The 24,983-nt window shown below is 42.0% G+C and overlaps 1 protein-coding gene across 8 annotated transcripts in view; it reads right to left on the bottom strand.

Moving 5' to 3' along the window:
- Nucleotides 1–1,770: 1,770 nt before the first annotated feature.
- The window catches only part of Lrrc49 (leucine rich repeat containing 49), a 126,168-nt gene continuing 102,955 nt past the window's right edge, over nucleotides 1,771–24,983 (bottom strand). For 2 of the 8 annotated variants that reach the window (XM_074061911.1, XM_074061914.1), the window contains 2 exons: nucleotides 18,474–18,627; nucleotides 9,595–10,201 (listed from right to left, as the gene is read on the bottom strand). In XM_074061911.1, coding sequence (XP_073918012.1) covers nucleotides 9,998–10,201; nucleotides 18,474–18,627 — 358 coding nt within the window. In that variant the 3' untranslated portion in view covers nucleotides 9,595–9,997. Of the gene's footprint in view, nucleotides 2,637–4,030; nucleotides 4,694–8,610; nucleotides 8,721–9,594; nucleotides 10,202–18,473; nucleotides 18,628–24,983 lie in introns of those variants that run through there. The other 6 variants (XM_074061918.1, XM_020172050.2, XM_074061912.1 and 3 more) reach the window with 5 other exon arrangements.

The raw sequence follows: 24,983 nt of genomic DNA, 5'->3' as shown, positions 1-24,983 counted from the left end.
TACAGCACTTGCATGCATGAGGCTCTGGGTTTGATCTCTAACATGGCAAAGCAAGCAAGCAAACACACACTGCTCAATAACTGAAAAAAGCAATTGTGGGGATAAACAAAACAGAATAGGTAGGACAAGTAGAAATACAAACTAGGTGGTTAATTTAAACTGAGTCAATTTTGCAACTACAGTAACTATAAGTGAACTAAATTTACCTTTCAACATGGCAGATGTTAGAATACATTGAAATTATATGCTGTTTGAAACATTTCTAAAACATAAGGTTATAGAAAGTTGAAATTAAAGTATACAAAATAAAGTTGGTATAGCTTTGTTATATTAATATTGAACAAAATAGACTTTAAAGGAGAAATAATTTCTAGAGATGAGTCATTTCATAATGTCAAAAAACATCAACTTGCTGGGGAGTGGAGGCTCACATCTATAAACCTCGCTACTTGGGAGGCTGAGATCAGGAGGAATGAGGTTCAAAGCCAGTCCTGGCAAATGGTTAGCGAGACCATATCTTGAAAATACCCAACAAAAAAGGGCTGTTGGAGTGGCTCAAGTAGTAGAGTGCCTGCTTAGCAAGCATGAGGTCCTGAGTTCAAACCTCAGTACTGCCAAAAAAAAAAAAAAGAACTCACATCAGTTTTTAACTTGTATGTACCCAGTAACATGCCCTTAAATGTATAAAGCTCAAAGTAACAGAAGACAAGAGAAATGAATGTTTGCACAATCCTAGTGGGAGGTTTTAAGTCTTTCAATAATTGATAAACCTAGAAGAAAAGTAAAAGAAGATTGATGATTGAAACAACATGCTTAAGAACTGTGACCTAACTGATAAAAACAAATGCTGCAGTCATCTTTCCGAAGTGGGATGGACCTCTCAAACTTGGGTTTAGATGCTGACACTGACACCACCACATGCACTGAGAGGTCAGGGGAAGGTTTGTTACTCACATAATGGAAATTAAGTAACATGATTCTATTTTTTTTTATTCATTTATTCACATGTGCATACATTGTTTGGGTCATTTATCCCTCCTGCCCCCCGCCTCAACCCTCCCCCCCACACCCCCCTCCCTTCCAGGCAGAACCTGTTCTGCGCTTTTCTCCAGTTCCGTTGAAGAGTAGACATAAGCAATAGTAAGAAAGACATAGCATTTTTGCTAGTTGAGAAAAGGACAGCTATACAGAGATTCCTAGCATTGCTTTCATGTACACATGTGTTACAACCCAGGTTGATTCATCTCTAACTGATCTTTACACTGGTTCCTGATCCCCTTCTCATGTTGACCTGTGTCGCTTTAAATAACGACTGTGTCAAAGAATAAATCACAAGAAAACTGAGGACGTGTTGCAAAGGGTATGGCTCGTTCCCTTTCCTTTTTAAATTGGAGTGGAGGGAACACAAAGACACAGAAGAAAATTCTTACAGACCTATACTCCTTACAGACATGGACGCAGATACACTTGAACAAATACCAGCAAATAAAGTCCAGTACTACGCAAAAGGATAATATATATTATCCTAGGATACAAGGTTCAGTGTTGTTCTAAGAATGGGTGGGGGGGTGAGGGAGAACGATGGAGGGAATCAACATATATTGTAAGCACATAGTAAAGGTCACAAGGAAGAACTATTATATGCTAACAAAAACCATAAAGAAAATAAAAAATGCAATTAATAACAGTAACAGAATAAAGAAGAGCTATGCAATTACTTCAACAGTTACAGGAAAATATTGTACAAAATCAATGTTCTTTCATGACAAAAAATTTCTCAGTAAACTAGGAACAAAAAGGATCCTCCTCAGTCTGACCAAGCAGATGCATAAAAAGCTGACAGCTAACAGTGTAAAGTGGGCTCTTGGACACTCTTACTCTGAGATTAGGAAAAACAGCCAGTACCCTGATGCTTCTTTTAGACCTTGAACTGGCAGCCCTAGATTGTGCAATAAGTAAGAAGAAACAAAAGGCATAAAGACTGTCATTGATTGAAGAAAATTATTTTCTAATGTGGAACATCGTAAGGGGTGACTCCTAAGGGTTACAGATATAAAATCAATATAGCAAATAGTCAGCATTTAAGGGAGCTGTCTTCTGTAAAGTTGCTGTGAGTATCGAATTAGTGAATATTGAGTATTTCCTCCTCTGGGATACACAGTTAGACTCTGGGGAGCTGTAGAGTGGTTGTTTTGCCAATCGATCAGTAGATTATCTTGTAAGCATGTTTCTGTTTAAAGGTGTCTTTTGAGATGCACATTGTTAATTCATTGAGATCAAGCTCACGGCAACAGCACTGTAAAAAAGTTTATCCACTACATGTGCTTCCTCTGCACATAGGGACACTAGAGAGTATTTGAGCACTGTCCCCAGGGGGCATTTTAAATGGCAAAGTCACAATAAAAAGACCAAAAGTGCACTAAACACGACACTAAATATAAGCTAAAAAGAGCACTTGTTTGCTCGATGAGAACTGAAGCAAGGAGGTGGCGGGTGCCTTGTTTGGCCTGTGCTGGGAAGGCGCACGGTGGGCAGCTCAGAGTTTTCATCGCATCGTGCAGCCACAGGCACCATGGGGGCTGGTTTTGGGTTACAAATCAATCCGAGCAAAGCCAGCAAATTTGCAAATTCAGAATCTGCAGATGATGAAAGTCAATTGTATTGGAAATGAGATTTTAATACATACATCAAAAGTTGTTGTTAGCCAGTTTTCCATTACTGTGAAAAACACCCGAGAGACAATCCACTTATAAGGAAGAAAGGTTCATTTTGGCTCATGGTGTCAGAGGTTTCGGTCTGTGGTCACTTAGTCCTGTAGCTTTGGGCTTGGGGTGACCACTTGTGTCATGTTAGCCTGGAAGCAGAGAGAGGAAGGGACCAGGATCCCAAGATCTCTTCCAGTGACTGCCCCACCAGCCTACTTATACTAAGTCCAATCTCAAAAAGGTTCCACTACCGCCAACAATGCCATAGGCTGGAGACCAAACCTTCAGCATATGAGCCTCTGGGAGACATTTAAGATAGCAAATACTTGGGAATAAATTTATTCCAGGATAAAATTTAGACTGAAACCTACAACATTTTGCTGAACAAAATTATTTAAATAAATAAAAGAATATATCATGTTGCATGAATCTATCAATTCAAAGGAATCCCAATTTAAAAAAATCCCTAAAGTCTTATTAAAAATATACCTGTCTGGGAACTGGTTCCAGCGGGAGGGGGAGGATATAAGGAAAGGGTGTGGGAGGTGAATATGGTGGAATATTATGTACTCATGTGTGAAAAATGAGACCTGATGAAACTATGCTAGGAATGGAGGAAGGAGGAATAAAGGAGAATGATGGAGGGGGTGAATTCAACTCTGATATATTGTCAGAACTTTTGTAATTGTCACAATGTACCCCAAGTACAACAATAATATGATAATTAAAAATGTAAAAAAAAAAAATCTCATCATATATATATATACATGATGAGGTACAGTGGCTCACACCTGTAATCCTGCTACTTGGGAGGCAGAGATCAAGAGAGTCTCAGTTCCAGACCAGCAAGACAAAGAGTTTGTGAGACTCTTATCTCAACCTGGGTGTGGTGGGGTGCACCTGTCATCCCAGTTGGGAGGGAGGCTGGTGGTCCAGGCCTGCCTTGGCATAAATGTGAGATCCTATCTCAAAAACAGTGAAAGCAAAAAGAGCTGGGGGCATGTCTGAAGTTAGCGCCTGCCTAGCAAGACCCTGAGTTCACCACCAGAACCCTAATACCACCAAATATATGCATATATATATATATATATATATATATATATATATACGTATATATACGTATATATATATATATATATATATATATATATATATATATATATATAAAAGCTGATTATAAAAATGTATATGGATATGCAAATAACTTTTTTAAAGAACGATGAAGATGAAGGAGTTATATTGTTCCAGTAACTAATTTCAGGACTTAACATACAGCTATAGTGAGAGACAGTGCAGTACTTGTGTAAAACAGAAAAGGAACAGAATAATGAGCTTAGAGAGAGACACATTCACAGGTCAATTATTTTTCAGAAAAAAGGTGGCAAGTCAGTTCAATCAGGGAAAGTTTTGTGCACCAATTATACTGGGCAACTGGGCTTCCACTGGGAAAAGAAAAGACATTTGACATCTACTTCACACCATTCACAAGAACTAATTCAAGAAGGATCACAGGTCTGAGGGTGACAGCTATGACTATAAAGTTTCTAGAGGAAAATAGAGGAATATCTTTGCAAATGTGGGGCAGTAAAACTATCTTAAGGGGATCATAAAAAACACTTGGCATGAAAGACGGATGAACTGGACTTTACCATCATTCAAAATGAAAGTATTGTATCCAGAATATATAAAGAACTCATACAGCTCAATAATAAAAAGACAATTCAAGTGTTAAAAAATGAACATTTATTTCACAAAAGACATAAAATGTGAACATCATTAGACAGCAGAGAAAATAAAATTAAAGCGACAAGATGGTTGAAAAAGCCACATGAGAATAATGTTAAAAATTTTAAAAACTCACAACAAATGTGCACAAATCCAGGAGCCAAGGGAACTCTGAGTGTGCTGCCAGAGGCGGTGTCAGGCCCTACGACCCCTCCGAAAAACTGTCTGGCAGTGCCTTCTGAAGTGACACTGACAGCTGCTCCCTGCACAGACGGACAGCACAAAATGTCTTTATTTAAGCTGGAAGCAACCCAGGGGAATGAATAAACGAATTGTGGTATCTTTATACCAAGCAATCCAAAACTAATGCGCTATTGATACTTAAAACAATATGGGTGAATCTAAAAAACATCCTATCGGGTAAAAGAAACCAGAAACACAAGAGTTCACACTGTGTGGGTCCAGACCAGCAACGGGGAAAATGGTTAGAGCCGTAGTGCTTATGTGGGAGATGAAGTGATTGAAATGTCTTCTAGCCTAAGTGGGATGTCGATCATCTTTCCAAAATTCACCCAACTGCACCCTTCAGCACACTGCACTGCATGTGAACCTTACCTTGAGGGCAAATTGAGAGAGCCTTGAGCAATGTCTCCTTTGCACAAAAGCCAACAAGCACACGCACATGCACACCCCTCCACTTGAACACATTAGAGTGGAAACATGAAAATTCTTGTTGTCAGTGGGTATGTGTGACAACTGTGACTTGTACTCTCTGCTCCTGGGAGAATTTGACACCAATCACTGTAGAAAGCACTACGATATTACTGAGGAGAGCTGTGTCTATTCGTACAGTTCAGCAATTCCACTGGGATTGTGTCCCAAACACACACAGGGACAGACTTAGGCAAAACAGCAGCATCTGTACTAGCTCTAAACAGAAACCTCGTGAGCGCCACCAACAGGAGAACGGATCTATGAATCAAGCACTGGCCTCACAACCAAATTTCAAATAGCGATGAAGATGAAAGACCTACTACCACCAATGAGAATGGCCCTTAGACACAGAATATAGAAAAAAGATGCAGAGGCATGTTGCATGATACCGTTTACATAAACTTAGAAAATACAAAGACTCAACTCCTGTGGATTCATGCATAAGAGGAATCGTAGGGAAACATTGGTGAATAATAAGTGTGGAATTCAGCATAGTGGTTCCTTCAGGGAAGAAGTGTGTTCAGTGAGGCCATTGCTATTTGTAATGTGTTTCTAGCTATCCGAAGCAAATATTAAGGTCTGTTATGCTTGGTGGTGGATTCAGGGTATTTATTTGAGATACTATTCTACATGCATTTCTGCATGTTGAAATATTTCAAGATAAACAAAGAGAAGTAGTCAATCTTCTGACCACGGAGGCTTGGAGGGACTGGAGTAAGGAGTTAATAAATAGCCCCATTGTCTCCTGAGGAGAAACTGCAAACTCTTTTACTCCCCAGGGAATGGACTTTATTCTTTAGGAGTCATTTATTCTTCAGAGCTGTGAATATACTTTAGCTCTTTCCATAAAGGATTCAAGGTGGCTTGCAACAAAAGACACAGACAGTAAGCCAGGAAAATGTAAATGTAAGTAGAAAATCAGGATCAAAGATAACAAATATTCCATCAATACTGGCTGACCACAGTTACTGTGATCAAGTTTCAAACTTGGCTCTGAGTTTCTTGGCAACACTAACCACTCTATCTCCAGCTGACCCATAAAAGCAGGTTAGGAAAACTGATCTTTGTTCTTCAAAGTTTAAAATTAATATTTTCCCAAGAAGTCTCTCTTTATTCTATTTTGCATTTTGCCGTGCTAACTAGCCAGATCCCTCCCTCTCTCTCTCCTTTCCTTCCTCCCTCCCTTCCTTCTTTCCCTCCTTCCTTCCCCCTTCTCTTCCTCCCCCATTCCTTTCCTTCTTCCCTCCCGCCCCCCCCAAGAATATCTTACTAAATAATGTGGGATCAGGGAGAATAAAGTCCAAAAGGTTTGCCCAAAGAACAGATGGTCAGGACATGTTTTGGCTGGTCAATAAACCATTAATAACAGAGTAAGTGTGGAACCAATTCATAGAGAAATAGATATAGGCAATTCTTCATGACTACAGAAATGTTAAAAAAAAAAAGGGCATAGGTGAATTATTATGTACTTTTTGAATAAGCTTAATTACAATCAAAGAACCCATAAAGAGAAATGCTAAGAGATACTTGACCATGTGAAGAAATCACAGGTAAATCAAAAACTCAAAAGGCAAATAATCTTTGATGACAATTTAACCAGTGACAGGTTTATTCACTTAAAGCTGAAAGTCAGTACCATGTACTGATGACTCCAAGTCACACTTCTCTCTCCAACTCTCACTTTCTATATCCCACCTACTAAACACGGGCCTTGGATATTTAGCTACAGCCTCAAACCAACACATACACGATGGAGCCCCTGCTATTCCTTCCTGAAGACACTCCACTCACGCTGGTTCTCATCTCAGCTGATGGTAACTCAGACTTTTCAGATCCCCAGCCCAAAGCTTAGGCAGGGTCATTGGCCCCAGTCCCTCACTCCCACGTCCAGCCTACCAGCAGATGGTGTTAGCTGTGCCTCACAATACTTCCTGACCCCTCTGCGGCATGGCCTTGGTCTGGGCCACCATCATGTTGGTACCCTACCAGCCCCACGGGCCCTCTTCACTGGTTCTTGCACTTACTCCCTTCTCACATTCATTCTTGGCATTACTGGTAAGAATATGCCAAGTATTTTTAGACTTTTCATACTTATACCTCGAGTACACCGTACAAGGCATGTGTTCATGTACAGTTCATGTTTGTGTTATACTTAATGTTCTTCAATGTGCCACACATGTTGGCATATTTGAGAAATTCTGTTTTCATTAGCAAGGCATGAAAGCAGATCAGGAAAGAACATGAGCACCAAGATCTTCCCCTCATGTCAGATTCTGAAGACAATGGTGAGTGCTGGCCTGATCTGCTTTGTGGCTGAAATATCCTGCATGAGTTACTTCACTCTGTGCTCAGCTTTCCAATGCTCCATAGGGGTAACTAGCATACAACTAGGAGGTGTAAAGACCTTGTAATGGTGTGATACATTGCTTGGTGAGTCTCTGTCATGGCAGTTGTTATTAAACAGCAAGAAGACTATGAACCCCTGATCAGAATGGATCAGGAGCACGGCAGGGCTGCACTGGCTCACAGCTAGGCCTTCACAGAGCAAAGCTCGGGAAGTGGGGAGCTGTATAGCACCCCCTCAAACTCAGGACACAGCCAGCCTTACATGCATGGCAGCTGTGATCACCATTCCCGGGTCTAGCAGCACATGTGACCATCCAGCTGTAGAACCAGAATGTAGATAAGGCAACTCCCAAAGTGGGGATAGTGGATGTTTCTGCTTTTGAGGCAGAAACTCTGTTTCTGCTTGAGATCTCCTTTGGAAACAAAGTGACCCTTTAGTACACTCTAACCTGGACTATGTGTGTGCAACCTTGGTCTCTGCCCTGAAAACCATGGAAGTCCCAAGTACAGGGGACAATCCGTTCTATGGATCACCATCACTCATGACAATGGACACTTCCTTGATCCTAGATCCAGTTGACCCACGTTCCCTGATCCTTCATCTGGGGATTACAATCACCTAGGAAGTTCGGTAAACAAACTGGGAGAATAGAGCACAGCCACCGAAAGTGTGGGCCCAGACAAAACAAGGATTCAAGAAGTAGCCATCAGTATGGGTGGTGGGGGCAGATAATAGGGAACTCTGTGCAAAGAAAGCAGAGCCCAGAGCTAAGGAGGAGGAAACAGTGTCAGGGTGCCCACTCAAGGAACCTTGGGTTCCTCAAGTTCCCAGAAGGATTGAGGAGGGCTGAGAGCGCATGTGAGGGTCAAGATCTGTAAGTGGCAGGGGTGGGAGGAGCAGGAGGAGAGTGGGTCGGGAGGATGACTTTGAAGGGCCTGCGAGGCCCAGGGTAGGCCACGGCATCCTGCACTCTTACGGAGGCTGCGTTCTTACATCTTTCCTGCCTTCTGAAAGCCCACAAACAAGATATGCTTGGTTTTCCTCTCAACATCACCCTTAAAATGGACGCTCCTTTCTACACTAGATAAGATACAATCTCCACGGGAGGCCACCACTCACCTGTCAGATGAGAAACGCGCTGTGTTTCAGTTTGGACAGGCTGAAGGATCATCAAGCAATGCGGTAACATCTGTTCTCTTGGTCCTAGGACTTGGACGCCATGGTTCAGCCTGTATCCAAAAGAATAATTATAGCTCCGCTTACTGGCTGTTTCCTCAGCATCCAGAGATGCTTCACATATACCATATCACTGAATCCTCACCACGGTCTCACAAAGTAGCTACTATTACGAGAAGATAGGATCAGATGGATCCTCAGTCACCAAGGTACTAGTTTGAGTGCCAGCTGCTAACCTGGGACAGTGAGACTTTAGAAAACACGTTAGCCTACTAACCTTGGGCATTGCTTCAGGGATGTGCAGATCCTAAGGAGGGCTTAGGACTGTGATGACAGGGCCCCCAGCTTCCCTCCGGGTACCTTTGCAGGCAGACTCTGCTGCCCGTGTCTGGTGTCCCAGTGTCCCAGATCCTGCTGGCACGCCAGTGGGGAGATTCCAGCACAACAGAGGCCCAGTCTGTTGACCTGTGGGTCGTTTTCCTGAGCTGTACCACATCAAGCTATGGTAACAGTTTTGACCACCCTTCCCACTAAGCCTCTGCTGGCGCCTTCTTTCCCCACTTCCTCAAATGGAATTTAGACAATCAGAGCCTTCCACCCACACATCCTCCATGCTTTTTTTTTTTTTTCACATTTATTAAATAAGCCTAGTGGTAGTCAAGGACAGAAGGAAACACCTTTCAGAGAAAGGACTCAACTGCTGGTGACTTTTTTCCACTTACCCAGGATCCCATAAGACCACACATTTTCTTCATATTCTCTGGTCACAGTGACTCCCAGGTGCCCCTGGAGGCCCTGAGGATACATCCCTAGAAGAATGGGCCTCCCTCCATGTAGGTGAACAGCGGGGACTCCCACCCAACCAAAGAGGAACAGAACACACAATATATATTACTGACCAGATTAAGGCAAACACTTTTTTTTATACTAATGTATTAAGTTTATTCTTCACTCATAAAAAAGAACATTTTTCAGCTTTGAATCATGACATAAAATAAAAAGGCGAATAAATGAAAATTATCAGCTGGAAGTAGCAGAAGCAACCTATGCTGACCCTTCAGCAGGGTGCAAGGAGAGCAGGACCCATCGCTGCATGGCTGACCTAACACCAAGCCACCCGACACGCTGTTTGCAAAGGCTGCTCATGTCCACATGCAGGAAACAAGCCTCCGCCTTTCCTTCTAGCTTCACTCTGGAACTGGGGGCAATGGTGCTCTGATATTAATCTTTCTGTTTGGAGGCTAGCGCTGTTGTCTCGGACATGTTCAACTTCGCATTTCCAGCCTTAAAAATAACAAAGCTGCCCAAGTGGACTGGCCTGAGGCTCTTGCTACTTGCGGTCGGTGACCTGCTGCAGGCAGAACTTCATGTAGGAGTTCTTGTTGTGAACCTCTATGACGGCGTCCCTCACCAGCTCGATGAACATCTGCGGCCAAAGCTTCTGCAAGGCTTCGCTTTTCATGTTGATCTCTGCGGCTTCTTTTACAAGGTCTTCTACATACACCTTGCAGAATTTCTTTTTTTCCTTTATCTCCTGTTAAAAAAGCAAAAATTGCAGCAAGTCATAACAATCCTAAGCAGAGAAACTGGAAACGAGCCATTCTGACTGTCCCCTCTCGCCACCATGCCCAGCAGCAGGGAGCTTGAGCTGCTCAGCACAGCCCTGCCTCTGCTGCACAGTGTCAGAAAGGTTGCTGCTGTCCTGTAATCACTGCTTCTGCTCACATGAGTGAGCAGCACCATGCATCTGGGGGTTCCAGCGGTTCAAGTCAGGGCCCTGACACGGGCGAGTCTTGCTGGTAGAGGTCAGCTAATATCCACACAGTACTTTCAATGTGCAGAGTCAGAATGCACTCTCCAGCAGCGGGAAGCACACGATGGAACACTTCCAAACATATATGGCCTAGACCATCTGGACAAAGCTGGGGAAGAGTGAGTAAGGAGGAAGAGGAAGTATGTCTGAGCCTGGGACCCAGAGCGTGGCCTTCTAGAGATACAGCACTCCCACTCAGCTTCTGTGTTTGATGGTCTGCAAATGAAAAACCTGATTCTAAATGTAACAGAGTCAGTTTTGGGCCAGAGGACTTTTGGAAATTAGGCCTCAATTTCATCACAGAGGCTAAAACAAAGCCATTTTGCTTCTGGGCTGTGGCTCAGTGGTGCACACTTGGCCTACTATGCTTGAAGCCCTAGTTTTGATCACCAGAACTGCAGGGGTGGGGTGTGTCACTTTGTTTAATGGGATAATTCGCCATTTTGGCTCCTGAGACTTTTGGAGAGTAGCCATGGAAGGTGCTGTGAAATGTATGGAAGAGTCAGTGCATCACATCACAGGATCAGAACTGAAAGGAAGAAGTTCACATCAATGAAGGCGGTAAGAACTGATAGGCGCTGACAAGATAACGGATGTGAGAAAAGCATCCATTCAACCTCCTAACTCAAATCAAACACCAAAATCATTTCAACATCAATTAAAAAGTTAAATTGAAAATATCATGCGTATTGTCGTTACAATTACATTTATGATGATTTGTAATCACATTATAATGTTAAGTGAAAAAAGAACAAAATGTAATGTTTGATAGGGGCTGGGTTATATGAATGCCAAAACAGCAATGGTACACAGGATTTACATTTCAGTACATGAATTTTACTTGAAATGAAGAGGCAGTACCAAATACTGAACCGTAATTAAGGATGCTCATGCTGAATTATTTAAGGAGCGGTATCCTAATGCCTGCAATCATTTTGAAATGAATCAAAAACCGAGTGTGGCTAGCTGGCTGGACAGACACACACCGTGGAGCGTGATGCTGATGTAGAAGGGAGGTCTGGTGCTCAGGGTCGAGGTCCTCACTGACAGGTAAGAGTAAGAGAGCGACTGGAGAAATACATGTGGGCAGCTTTACGAGTGTCTTCAGAATGTGACACCACAAGTATACCTTTCCTACTTTCTTCTATTTTCTAGTGTTTATGATTTTTAAAACAATGGAGTATGTTTTAAATTCCTGTATAATTAATGGAAACAAGTGAGTCCACACTGCACTGCTTTGCTAGCAGAGATATAGAAGGCGTCTCAAAGCAGTCACTCAGCATTCAGAGGTCAGCATGCTGACTTCACAGGTTCATGTGCTGAAGCCATGGGTCACGGGTTGAACCATCCTAAAATATGCAGTTAGGTGGGTGGAAAATGGTAAGGGCTCCCGCTGGCTACTTCTCTGACCACCCTAACTTCTCCTACTGAAACAGTTCACGCTGTGTCACTGTACCACGTTAGCTGTCTGTGAGAGCGGCTTTTGTTTTCCCTTTTTGCCCTCAGCTAATCTGGGCTCCACTAGGACTCCCAGCGAGGACAATCTCGGGGATCAGTATCTAAAACAAGGAATGCTCTACGCAGGCAAGGCACTTGTACAAGTGGAAGGCGCAGAGAGTGTCTCCTACAGACTTCAGAATCTCTGAAAACAGAATTTTAAGCAAAAAGGATAAAGTTCTATTATTAAGACTGGACAAATTTGTATAATGATTTAGGGATAACAAAACAAACTTTTAAATGATGTATTTTATACCTAATACAAATTAAAATAAACCTTTTATAATTGGTGCTTTAAATTTTCCTGCTACACTTTCTTCCATTGCTTCTGTATGAACATGCTGACACAGAATTATATCTGCTATAATAATCCTTAATTTAGTAACTTTGTCTGAAAGCACTGTCATGTCACCATTTCTCCTCCTCTGAGCCAGTAACTACGCCTGGTGCAGTATACTCGTAAGTCACTGCTGTCTGGGGAGCAGGTCCTCCTGTGGGGAGCAGATAGATGCACCTTCTTGCTTTGACCTGTCGAGGAGCTAGTCTCTTTGAATAAGGGTTTTTCTGTTCTCAAATACTCTCCCATGCTTGTTTTGTTTTTATCCCACAATATTCTTATTGGATTCATAAATAAGTATTTTACAAATTCGATGTGATAAGACGAAGTACATACAGTATTAATTATATTATTTCATTGAGCTGAGTTTTTTTTTTTCTTCCTGCCCTGGGAATTGAACCCACAGCCTCACTCATGTCCCTAGTCCTGAAGTAAGAAATGTACTTGTGATTAGACATCGTCTATTAAAACTTCCCTAGGAGGGTTGGAGAATGGCTCAAGTGTTAGAAGTCCTGCTTAGCAAGCATGAGGTCCTGAGTTCAAACCCCAGAACCTAATAAGTGCAGAAGAGAGACTGAACACTCTGTGCTGAGGTGGCTTAAGTACTTTTCAAGACTTGGGGAACAGTGTGAGTGAAGGAATGCCTGGCTTCGAGACAAGAGTGGGATGAAGGGACCTGGGCAAAGGTGATCAAAGGCTCCAGGTAAGAAGAGGTAATCAGGGCTCCAGGTATAAGGTAAGAAGTGGTGCTGGGGCCTCCAGGCCAAGTTTGCTGACTGCTAGCCCAGTTTTCTTTCCAAAATGCTATGCAGCCTTATGTTCCTTCTTTTCCCTTTGAATTTTCTCAAAATGGGAGTCCACATTCCCTGGCTTTACTTCTCCATTGCCTACTTATTGAGCAAGCTACTTTAGTCAAGACTTTGCTTATGTGATTCCACTGAAGCTATTTCCATTTAAAAAAAACCAGTGACCTTGACAGCTAAATATATCAATTTTTTCCCTTCATAGTTTGTGCATTTGGAGTGTTTAAAAAAATCATAAAGTATCCAGTCAAGGTCATAAAGATTTTCTCTTATTTTAAAAATAAGAACTTCAAAGTTTTGCTTTTCATATCCGCTCTTCGTTTGATCTGAGCTAATGGCTTGTTGTTTAGTGTGAATGGGTCCATTTTGTTTCTGACTGGCCGTCCCATCGCGTCATCGTCGGTGTCATCCATTCACAGACCGTCCCCACTGGTGGTGGTGCCCACCATGTGCATGGGCACAGCACTCCGTCTCTGCTGTCCCCAAGCCCTCTCCTCTAGTGCCTTAGCCGTGACAGCCCCATGCACATTACAATGCTGTCATTAGTATTAACACTGATGCACTGGCATGAACACTATACTACAATGACTGTGTCTGCTAAGGCGCGTAGTTCCTTCGCTCCATCAGATACAATTTAGCATCAGCTGGTGAGGTTCCACTTATGTTTATGAATATAATGTGGAATATTTCTACCTATGAACAAAAACAGTTTGTTTCTTTACTGACTTTTAGAGAAATTCCATAACTGCCACTTAAAGGGTTTCCACATATTTTGCAGTTCTTTGCTGCAGCGTCTGTGACTAGGGTAAGTGGCATCTCATTTTAACTCTAGTTCTGAATACATAACACGACTGATAGTGGATTGCTGGCCTTTCCCTATCTTGTGTCTGAGCTCTTTGCAGTTTGAGGGAGATGAGCTGCAAACTCTCTTTTCCACCTTGTCATTTGTCTCTGCTTATTTTATCCCACTGTTCGCACACCATGGCTGCACGTGCTTTTCCCATGGCTTCTTCTAGAATTCTTATGCTTTCATTAGAAACTTTAAAATCCCTGACCCCTGGGAATTTATGCTGGTCTAAGGCAGGATGTCTGAATCTAGCCTTTCTTTACTTAGTCAGTTCCTCAGTTACCCTCACATCATTGACTGAATAATCTGCCTGACTTATTGGAGATTCTTTATCACATAATAACTATCTTCCTATTTGGTTGTACACCTAAAATTTCCAACAGATTACATTTCACTAAATTATCTCTTCACAACCACCTGGTCTTGATGATAAGTCTTTATGTCATAATGTCTGGTAGAGCCAGCCTTCTCGTTGTTCTTCTTTTTTAGTTTTCATGGCTATTTATTTTTCTACATGTACTTTGTATTTGTACTTTTTGTATTTAAAAAAGCGTCAACAAAACTTTTTTTGGATTTTTGTTGGGGCCACTTTAAATTTATAAGTTAACTTAAAGACAATTGACATATTTTACTTGAGATCCTTCTTATCCAAAACATGGTAGGCTTTTCCATTTGTATAAATCTTTTGTGAGTTTCGTTAATGTTTTAAAGTTTTCTTCATGTAGTCTTGCATAATTTTTATTACGTGTTTATCAGTCTATTCTGTGTCACTATAACGAAATAGCTAGAACAGCCTACTTTATAAATAAAAGAGGTTTGTCTTTCCCACATATTGAGGGGCAAGGCTTAGGGGCTGCACCTGGTGATGGCCTTCTTGTTGGCAGAGTACCGAGGGGGTGTAGGCATCACGTGGCAAGAGGCAGGACGTGTGCACATGTGCATCTTTTGATCCCTCTCACTATAAAGCCACCGAAAAATCAACTGCAGGCTCCACCAGGATGGCCTTACCTGAGCTAAGCACTTCCGAAAAGCCCTACGTCTAGCTGCCACGCGTGAGTTAAGTTTCCACAGGGTTAGTGCCTCACGGTGTGGACGTTTCAGCACGTGAACCCTGGGGGCACTCCCCGACAGCAGCTTAGTGCTTTGTCTGCTGTGTTGCTGCTGTGAGTTAGGTCTTTCCTTCATGTCTTCTTTCTGCCTGGAAGCTGCTGATTACAATCTTACTAACTTTCTCAGTTTACTCTCTTGGGGTTTCCAGGTGGTCAATAACATTGTTTGCTTTCCCCTCACCTAGCCACATCGTCTGCACTGATAAGCAAAGATGGTGGCATTGTCAGGCATTCTTATCTGAGACTCCTTTCAGTGATGCATTAGTGTTCTCTTACCGGGTCACCTCAGACATGGCAGCCTTAAGCAGCACACATCTGTTAGCTTTCTGTGTGTCAGGACTCCACTGCTTGCTGGCCACTAGTGGGGGTGTTCTTGGTTTCTAACTTTCCTGCAGCACACGGAGGCTGATTTTCAATGGGAGGCCCCTGGGGAAAGCTTGGGCCTGCCGGAGTAGGCCAGGCTCACCAGGACGGCGCTGGGCGTTTCTGTTACTCTTAGCCAATGATTTAGGGATCTTAACTCCACAGGAGTCCATCTCCATCTGTGGTTGTGCTTTCTATGGGTTTTAGTTACCTGAGGTCAACTGTGATCTGAAAATATTAACCGGAAAATTCCAGAAAAATAACTCATAGCTTTTACTGTGGTATAATAAGGTTCAGTACTAAACAGTTTTCATGCATCCTTTGGGGGGTCTTGAAGTAAGTCCTAGAGGATTGGGGGTACCTTCTACCATGTTAGTTTGACCTGCCATATTCCACTGGTTGGAACTGAGTCACCTGTGACCCCACGGGAGGGGTCATGCAGGGCGTGGATGCCATGGGAGGAAGTCATGGGCTATCTTAGCATTCTGCCTCAGTGTTTCCAGAGCTTCTCATCAGGTATAACACTTACTGCCCAATTTCTATGGACCGTATTTATTGAGTTAAAAAATTAAGAATGGCTGTTGAGTTGTGTGTTTCTTTTACAGTGAGTATAGAAATATCTTGATTTTTTCACCTTAGATCTATTAATTTATTCATATTAAACCTTTCTTGCATCTCTGAAATAAATGACACTTTGGCTGTAATGTTTGTTATTCACTTAACCTTCTGCTGTATTCTGCTTCATAGCATTTTAAGGATTTTTGAATCAATGTTCCCATATCTGGTTTGGCTTTTCTTTTCCTATGCCATCCTGGTGCGTTCTGGAATTAATGTTAGGCTGGTTGCCTTGAGTTTGAAAATGGAAAGCTCTCCTCCTCTTTCCATACTCTGGAACAACTGAGAATTCATTAATGATCTGTTCATGAAGACATGGCAGACTGCTCACTGAAACCATCCTGACATTTTCTAAATTTCTTTTATGGAAACTTGTGCATTTAGACTTTTCTAAGTGTATACATCATTTGACTCATAGGACCAGTGTAGTCAAGATGAAGGGTCCTAATCCTGCCGGTGTGGCTTTCCTTTCCTCTTCTGGACACCAGGAAACCCCACTGCCAAGGAGCTCTGCTCCTACCTTTTGGGCTCAGTTTCTCCTACCGCCTCACCCTCAGTGCTCCAACACAATGCACTGCTCTCAGTTTCTGTCTCTCTCTCTCATTTGCTTTGTGCATCTATTTCCTTGTGGTATTTGCCAGAACTGCCTTTCCCCCTTTGTCATGTAGCTGTGTTTTATCCCTTAACACACACTGCATCTTATCTACAAAGTCTCCCATGATTTGGGTCCATTATCCCTCCTTTTCTCTCTTGGGTGATTTAAAATCATCTTTCATCAGAATGTGGGATTCACAAGGGCAAAGACAGAGTCTTCTAGGCCCTAATGTATCACAGTGTGCTTGAGAAGTGTTCAAAACTGATTTTGAATGAGTGAAAGTGTGACTGTTGAGAGGACTAAGATGAGACATGCAGCTGCTTCAGTGTGGAAGAGGTCTGTTCTCTTTACTGCATATGGTGGAACTAAGATCATAATGAAAGTTATCAGGAGACAGATTTTTCAAATCAGGTCTTGCCTTTATGCCTGGGGTAGTCTGGACCACGATCCTCCTATTTACACTTCCAGCACAGCTGGGATGATAGACATGTGCCACTGTGTGCAACTTTTTATTGATTGAGATGGAGTTTTAATTTGTGATCCTCCTGATTTGCACCTTCCAAGTATCTAGGATTACAGAAGTATGCCACCACACCCACCGTAACCTTTCTTTTCTTCCTTCCTCCCTTCCTTTCTCTCTCCCTCCTTTCTTTTCCTCTCCTCTCCTCTCCTCCCTCCCTTTCTTTCCTCTCTCTCCCCCCTCCCCTTTTCCTTCCTTTATTCCTTCTTTCCTCCCTCTTTTCCTCCCTCCCTCCCTCCCTCCTTCCCTCAAGTGAATACAGGGCCTTGTGCCTGCTAGGCAAGTGCTCAACCTACACCCCGGCCCTTTCAGGATGCTATCAAAATATTGCTGTGCTGAGTTTTCAAGCTGTAATCCTTAGAGCTCTATGGATTCCAAGGAATCACTTCAGGGTTGGGAATGGGGTGAAATGAAAGGAAATCCCTCCCTTTCCTCTGTAACAGCAGCTTTGCTCTTTTGATACCTTGATAAAGAGTTCCATGGCTATTAGAGAAACACCTGAAAACCACTTGTCTGGCTGTTTCACTTCTGCTATAGTGAGGGGCTATACAAATCTCTCCTTCCCCCGATTTGTGTGTGTGTGTGTGTGTGTGTGTGTGTGTGTGTGTGTGTGTGTGTGTGTGTGTGACTACACAGAAGTACTTCTTCATTATCTCCATCTTATGCATGTCTCTAACCTATGTGAAGAGACATGCAGGTCCGTCTATGTCAGTCACGATGTCCATGAGTCGTCTGCCCTGTTCCTTTAACCCTGCATTGTGACGCAGAGGACCTGCTTCCTTCCCTGCTGAGCCCATCCAGGCACACCCTGCCTGCTTTTCTGCTGTGGCTCCTGCAGCACCATGATGTTGTACCCCCAACAATCACACAACAGCAATAACAATAATGATGAACACATGAAGACCAAAGGACAGGTACCAGTCCTCTGGCTGAGCAACTCTATTGGGACCAGGTGATACGTGACTAAGAGCAAAGAAGCTCACATGCAGAATGAATGCATGAATTCAGATGCCATGGGCCCAGGAAAAGAGAACTTCACAGGAGACTGTGCTGTGCCTGCCATGGGCTATCTTTTCTTACTTTAGACAGATCACGATCCTTAGCCCTATTTTGGTCTAGATTTTTGGCACGGATTTCTTTTGAACCGTCTTTTCTATTGTAATAAAGAGATTAGGACCACAGGCTAGTAGTCTTCCTCTTGGGGCTTCACTTCTTCCTATTTCCTTGGTGGCTGCTGTTCCCAGCTTTGTACAGTAGGGGTGAAATGCACAAGCCCTGCATCCCAAGGTGAATGGACGGCACTGTACCTCTAGCTTCTCGTTGTAAAACTCTCTAGTGGTGTAGTTCAGGGTGGCACGGTTTGTGTTTTCTCCCACAAGTCTTTTGCTGTCATTATTCTCTTCACTGACAATACAGGGCTTTTTCCCTTTGGTGTCTAGTAGATACCGGAATTGCTTTTTTCTGAAGAAAGACAGTAGAAAGATTCAGTCACTTATCAGATGTATTAAAATGCGGCTATCTTTCATTGGCTTCAGAGGGGAGCATATGTGTTTTGAACATCTGCTTGAGCTCAGTTTGGTACCCAATATTTCTCCTAATTAAGGGATTTGCCCAACATTTGTATGTTCTGTAACTACCAATTGTCAACATAAACATGTTTCCATATTCCTAGAGAGAAAAGATCCCCTACCTTAACAAAAAAATAATCAGAGCACAAAACACCAGGTAAAGAGGCACAGACCAGACTTTGAAAACTGCCAGTCTCAGCTCACAATCACACGAGCGGGCCATAGTCCCACTGGTCAGTCCGGCAGCGTTACTCCCAAGTCCGCGCTGTTGGCACATGGGCGAGGGCCCGGCAGGTGGCTAAGCGATGAGATGAGGCAGGAGGCACGACAGACAGTGCTCACGGCATCGGCCCACAACTCCAGAGAGCTGCAATTCAGCTCTGGGCCATGAGGCCAGTTTCTGATGTCCACCATCTGGGTGTCTCTAAATGAAGTGATTCATTTAGAATCACTCCTCTGATTCTAACCTTACTATGAACTGAAGATTGGAAGCAGAAGGATGTAGCTGCTTTTTTTTTTTTTTGTGGCACTGGGGTTTGAACTCAGGACCTTCCACTTGCTAGGCAGGTGCTCTACCATGTGAGCTACCCCAACCCTTTTTGCTTTTAGTTACTTTTTCATATAAGATCCCATGCTTTTGCCTGAACTGGCCTCAGACCAGGATCCTCCCACACAGCTGGAATTACAGATGTGAACTACCATGTCCAGCTTTTTAGTTGAGATGGAAGCTCGCTAACTTTTTGCCCAGGCTTGCCTGGAACCTCCATCCTCTTAATCTCTGTCTCCCAGGTAGCTGGGATTACAGGCATGAGCAACTGTGCTCAGTGGGATATATCTTCTTAAAATTTTCTTTTTTTAGTCTTTTAAAACTGTAACAAATATTTTAAGTTTGGGGAAGTACAAAATTTGAAAAGTATAAAGAAATAAAGGCCACCTACCAGTCTATAGCTGTCAAATATATTCCCATTTAACATATTTCTGAGCAGGTGTTTCCATAAATTTCAGAAAACGTTAAGATTATACTAAATATCTCATTTTGTGTACTGTTTTTACTTAATGTCATATAATACATATTTTATATGTTACTAAAAATTGTAATTTCTTCTTTTCACGTGGTACTGGGGTTGAACTCAGGCCTTGAGCCACATCCCTGTCCATTTATGCTTCATTTATCTTTCAGATAGGGTCTTGTGATTCTGCCTAGGGCTGGCCTTCATCTGTGATCCTCTTACCTCCACATTCTAGATAGCTGGGATTACAGGTGTGAGCCACCATGCTGGGCTCGAAACATGTTTCTTAATTTCCAAATATATGGCCATTATTTGGTTGTCTTTTTGTAACTGGGTTAAAGATCAATTGCACTGGAACAGAGAATAGGGTCCATGCGGAATTTCCAACTCTTTGCGTTCTGTTGACATTTGCTTTTCGGTAGTGTTTGGTCAATTTTAATACATGTCCCATGCATGCTTGAAAAGAATGCGTGTTCTGCAGTTTTGGGGCAGGGCTTGCTCATGTCTGATGGCAATGCTAGCCCTGCCAACTCGGGGCTGAGTCTTACCCTGTGCTAATAGACGGACATGAATTTAAATTCGCTGAATCTTTCTAGAAAACAGAAGCTGCTCTTATTTTGAAATTACCCTCTCTCTTCCTAGTGTTGCTTTTAACCTTGAAATCTATTTATTCTTCACTGGCTAATGTGTTTTTATTTTTTATTTTGGATAGTATTGATGTTGTTCATCCTTTTCCATTTTCTTACTTGTAAATTTTATGTAACCTTGTTTCAGATGTGTCTCTTGAAAACAAGACACACATATATTTGAACTTCTTGTTTTTCAATTTGACATTCTTTGGGTTTTAATCACAGCAAACAGTTCTACAGCCATGTATCATTTAACGATGTTTCAGTCAATGACAAACTGCAAATAAGACAGTGATCCCGTAAGACCATAAGACGGGATCACCTTAGTGACAGCACAGCTGTCTTGGTTTGTGGAAGAACTCCATGATATTCACACAAATGTCAAATTGCCTGAAATACACATCTCAGCACTTGCTCCTCGTCCAGCCTGTGTTTGCATTTTATCACTGACATACATAAACTGCAACAATGGTTGTTATAGCTTTCTTGAAGCCATGCCCTCTATGAGATTTTGTAGCTACATAAAGTCTTTTCCAGGCCCTGTAAGTATTGCCTGGTGACTGGCTTGACCAGCAGAACGCAGGTGAAATGCTGTGTGCTGGGTCATAGCTCAGCTTCAAGAACCTCGAGTGCTTCTGTTTTCTCTGAATCCTGTCTTTGCCATGAGAGCAGAGCCAGGAAGACTTCTGGAGTGGGAGAGACTGTGTGGAGCAAAGGCAAGTGTCCTCTAGGTCCTGGTCACAGCCAGCCAACCTCTACACAACCAGAGCTCAGGTGAGGTCACCAATGCTTCCTACCCCAGCCAGGTGACTGCACACACATGATGACTCCAGTAGAAGGCAGAAGACCACCCAGATGACCTGAAGACTCAGAAAAAAAAAATGCTGCTTGTTTTAAGTGGCTGAGTTTTGGGGTGCTTAGTAATGGCAAGGGGATGGAAGCAGAATGGCCTACACAGCACTACTTAGGCTTAAACCAACCATGGACTTTTCCTTTTTCATCCACATGTCCTGCTCTTTTTCTCTTTGTCCTCTTTCTCTCCCCAATTCCTCTTTTTAGTTTGAAAGTTGTGTGCCTGTTTATTCTCTAGCTACCATGGAAACTGCAGCATGAACGCTGAACTCACTAACATCTAAGCTTATTGAATGGCCTATTTAATATATTTATTTCTATCCTAAACAATACAAGGTCCTGGAGTACTGTGTGTCCACTTACTTGTTCCTACTATATATATATACTACTGTTGCAGTACATTTTAGTTGTGGTTTTTTTTTGGCAGCACTGGGGTTTGAACTCACGACTCTGCACGTGCTAGGCAGGAGCTCTATCATTTGAATCACACCGACAACCTTTAGCTCTGTATCTTTAAACTCCACAGGAGTTCCTATTGTTGTTTCATACAGTCAGTGTGCATTTAGCTTTGCCTAGTGTGTTTCATCCTGTCCTTGTCTGTGGCTCTTCTTGTGTGTTAGATCTTCTATACGGGTCACTATCCAGCCTTAATTACAAGTTTTATAATTTCCTTTCGAGCAGGAATGCTAATGGGAACTCTCCTAGGATTCATTTTCATTGTTTTTAAATGTCATTATTTCATGCACATTTTTTTTCTTATTTTATTCATATGTGCATACAATGCTTGGGTCATTTCTCCCCCCTTACCCTAACCCTCTCCCTTCCCCCTCGCCTCCACCCTCTCCCCCCAACCCTCTCGCTACCTGGCAGAAACTATTTTGCCCTTATGTCTAATTTTGTTGAAGAGAGAGCATAAGCAATAATAGGAAGGAACAAGGGTTTTTGCTGGTTGAGATAAGGATAGCTATACAGGGAGATGACTCACATTGATTTCCTGTGCGCAGGTGTTACCTTCTAAATTAATTCTTCTTGAACTAACCTTTTCTCTAGTTCCTGGTCCCCTTCTCCTATTGGCCTCTGTCGCCTTAAAGTATCTGCTTTAGTTTCTCTACATTGAGGGCAACAAATGCTAGCTAATGTTTTAGGTGTCTAACCTATCCTCACTTTAATCTTGTGATCAAAGTCCAATCCCCTTGTTGTGTTTGCCCTTGATCTAATGTCCACATATGAGGGAGAACATATGATTTTTGGTCTTTTGGGCCAGGCTAACCCCACTCAGAATGATGTTCTCCAATTCCATCCATTTACCAGCGAATGATAACATTTCATTCTTCTTCATGGCTGCGTAGAATTCCATTGTGTATAGATACCACATTTTCTTAATCCATTCGTCAGCAGTGGGACCTCTTGGCTGTTTCCATAACTTGGCTATTGTGAATAGTGCTGCAATAAACATGGGTGTGCAGGTGCCTCTGGAGTAACCTGTGTCACAGTCTTTTGGGTATATCCCCAAGAGTGGTATTGCTGGATCAAATGGTAGATCAAGGTTTAACTTTTTAAGTAGCCTCCAAATTTTTTCCAGAGTGGTTGTACTAGTTTACATTCCCACCAACAGTGTAAGAGGGCTCCTTTTTCCCCACATCCTCGCCAACACCTGTTGTTGGTGGTGTTGCTAATGATGGCTAGTCTAACAGGGGTGAGGTGGAATCTTAGTGTGGTTTTAATTTGCATTTCCTTTATTGCTAGAGATGGTGAGCATTTTTTCATGTGTTTTCTGGCCATTTGAATCTCTTCTTTTGAGAAAGTTCTGTTTAGTTCACTTGCCCATTTCTTTATTGGTTCATTAATTTTGGGAGAATTTAGTTTTTTGAGTTCCCTATATATTCTGGTTATCAGTCCTTTGTCTGATGTGTAGTTGGCAAATATTTTCTCCCACTCTATGGGTGTTCTCTTCAGTTTAGAGACCATTTCTTTTGATGAACAGAAGCTTTTTAGTTTTATGAAGTCCCATTTATCTATGCTGAACTGCTGGGGTTCCATTGAGAAAGTCTTTGCCTATATCTATTAGTTCCAAAGTATTTCCTATTCTTTCCTGTACCAACTTTAGAGTTTGTTGTCTGATATTAAGATCCTTGATCCATTTTGAGTTAATATTGGTACAGGGTGATATACATGGATCTAGTTTCAGTTTTTTGCAGACTGCTAACCAGTTTTCCCAGCAGTTTTTGTTGAAGAGGCTGTCTTTTCTCCATTGTATATTTTTAGCTCCTGTGTCAAAGATAAGTTGGTTATAGTTGTGTGGCTTCATATCTCGGTCCTCTATTCCACTGGTCTTCATGTCTGTTTTTGTGCCAGTACCATGCTGTTTTTATTGTTATTGCTTTGTAATATAGTTTGAAGTTGGGTATTGTGATACCTCCAGCATTGTTCTTTTGACTGAGTATTGCCTTGGCTATTCGTGGCCGCTTGTGTTTCCATATAAATTTAACAGTAGATTTTTCAATCGCTTTGATGAATGTCATTGGGATTTTGATGGGAATTGCATTAAACATGTAGATTGCTTTCGGGAGTATAGACATTTTTGCTATGTTGATTCTACCAATCCATGAGCATGGGAGATCTCTCCACTTTCTATAGTCTTCCTCAATCTCTTTCTTCAGAAGTTTATAGTTTTCCTGGTAAAGGTTGTTCACATCCTTTGTTAAGTTTACACCTAGGTATTTGATTTTTTTTTTGAGGCTATTGTAAATGGTATTGTTTTCATATATTCTTTCTCAGTTTGTTCATTATTAGTGTATAGAAATGCTAATGATTTTTCTATGTTGATTTTATATCCTGCTACCTTGCTATAGCTGTGATGGTATCTAGGAGCTTTTGAGTAGAGTTTTTTGGGTCTTTAAGGTATAGGATCATGTCATCTGCAAATAGGGATATTTTGACAGTTTCTTTATCCTTTAATTCCTTCTTCTTGCCTAATTGCTCTGGCTAGGAATTCCAGTACTATGTTGAATAGGAGTGGAGATAGTGGGCATCTTTGTCTGGTTCCTGATTTTAGAGGGAATGGTTTCAGTTTTTCTCCGTTAAGTATAATGCTGGCTGTAGGTTTGTCATATATAGCTTTTATAATGTTGAGGTACTTTCCTTCTATTCCTAGTTTTCTTAGAGCTTTTATCATGAAATGGTGTTGGATCTTATCAAAGGCTTTTTCTGTATCTATTGAGATGATCAAGTGGTTTTTATCTTTGCATCTGTTAATGTGGTTTATTACATTTAATGATTTTCATATGTTGAACCATCCCTGCATTCCTGGGATGAAGCCTACGTGGTCATGGTGAATGATCTTTTTGATGTGTTGTTGAACTCGGTTTGCCATTATTTTGTTGAGGATTTTTGCATCGATGTTCATTAAGGAGATTGGCCTATAGTTCTCCTTTTTGGAGGTGTCTTTGCCTGGTTTTGGGATAAATGTAATACTGGCTTCATAAATGTGTTAGGCAGTTTTCCTTCCCTTTCTATTTCGTGGAACAGTTTAAGGAGGGTTGGTATCAGTTCTTAAAGGTCTGATAGAATTCAGCAGAGAATCAATCAGGTCCTGGACTTTTCTTTTTGGGGAGACTCTTGATTGCTGCTTCAATTTTATTTTGTGTTATAGATCTATTCAGGGGATTAATGTCCTCTTGGTTCAGTTTTGGATGATCTAGAAAGTATCTAGAAATCTGTCCATTTCTTTAAGATTTTCGAATTTATTTGACTATAGG

This window comes from Castor canadensis, chromosome 19 (assembly GCF_047511655.1).
Source record: "Castor canadensis chromosome 19, mCasCan1.hap1v2, whole genome shotgun sequence".
Lineage (NCBI taxonomy): Eukaryota > Metazoa > Chordata > Mammalia > Rodentia > Castoridae > Castor > Castor canadensis.
Note: the sequence above shows the minus strand (reverse complement) of the source record. Positions and strands in the feature narration are given on the sequence as shown.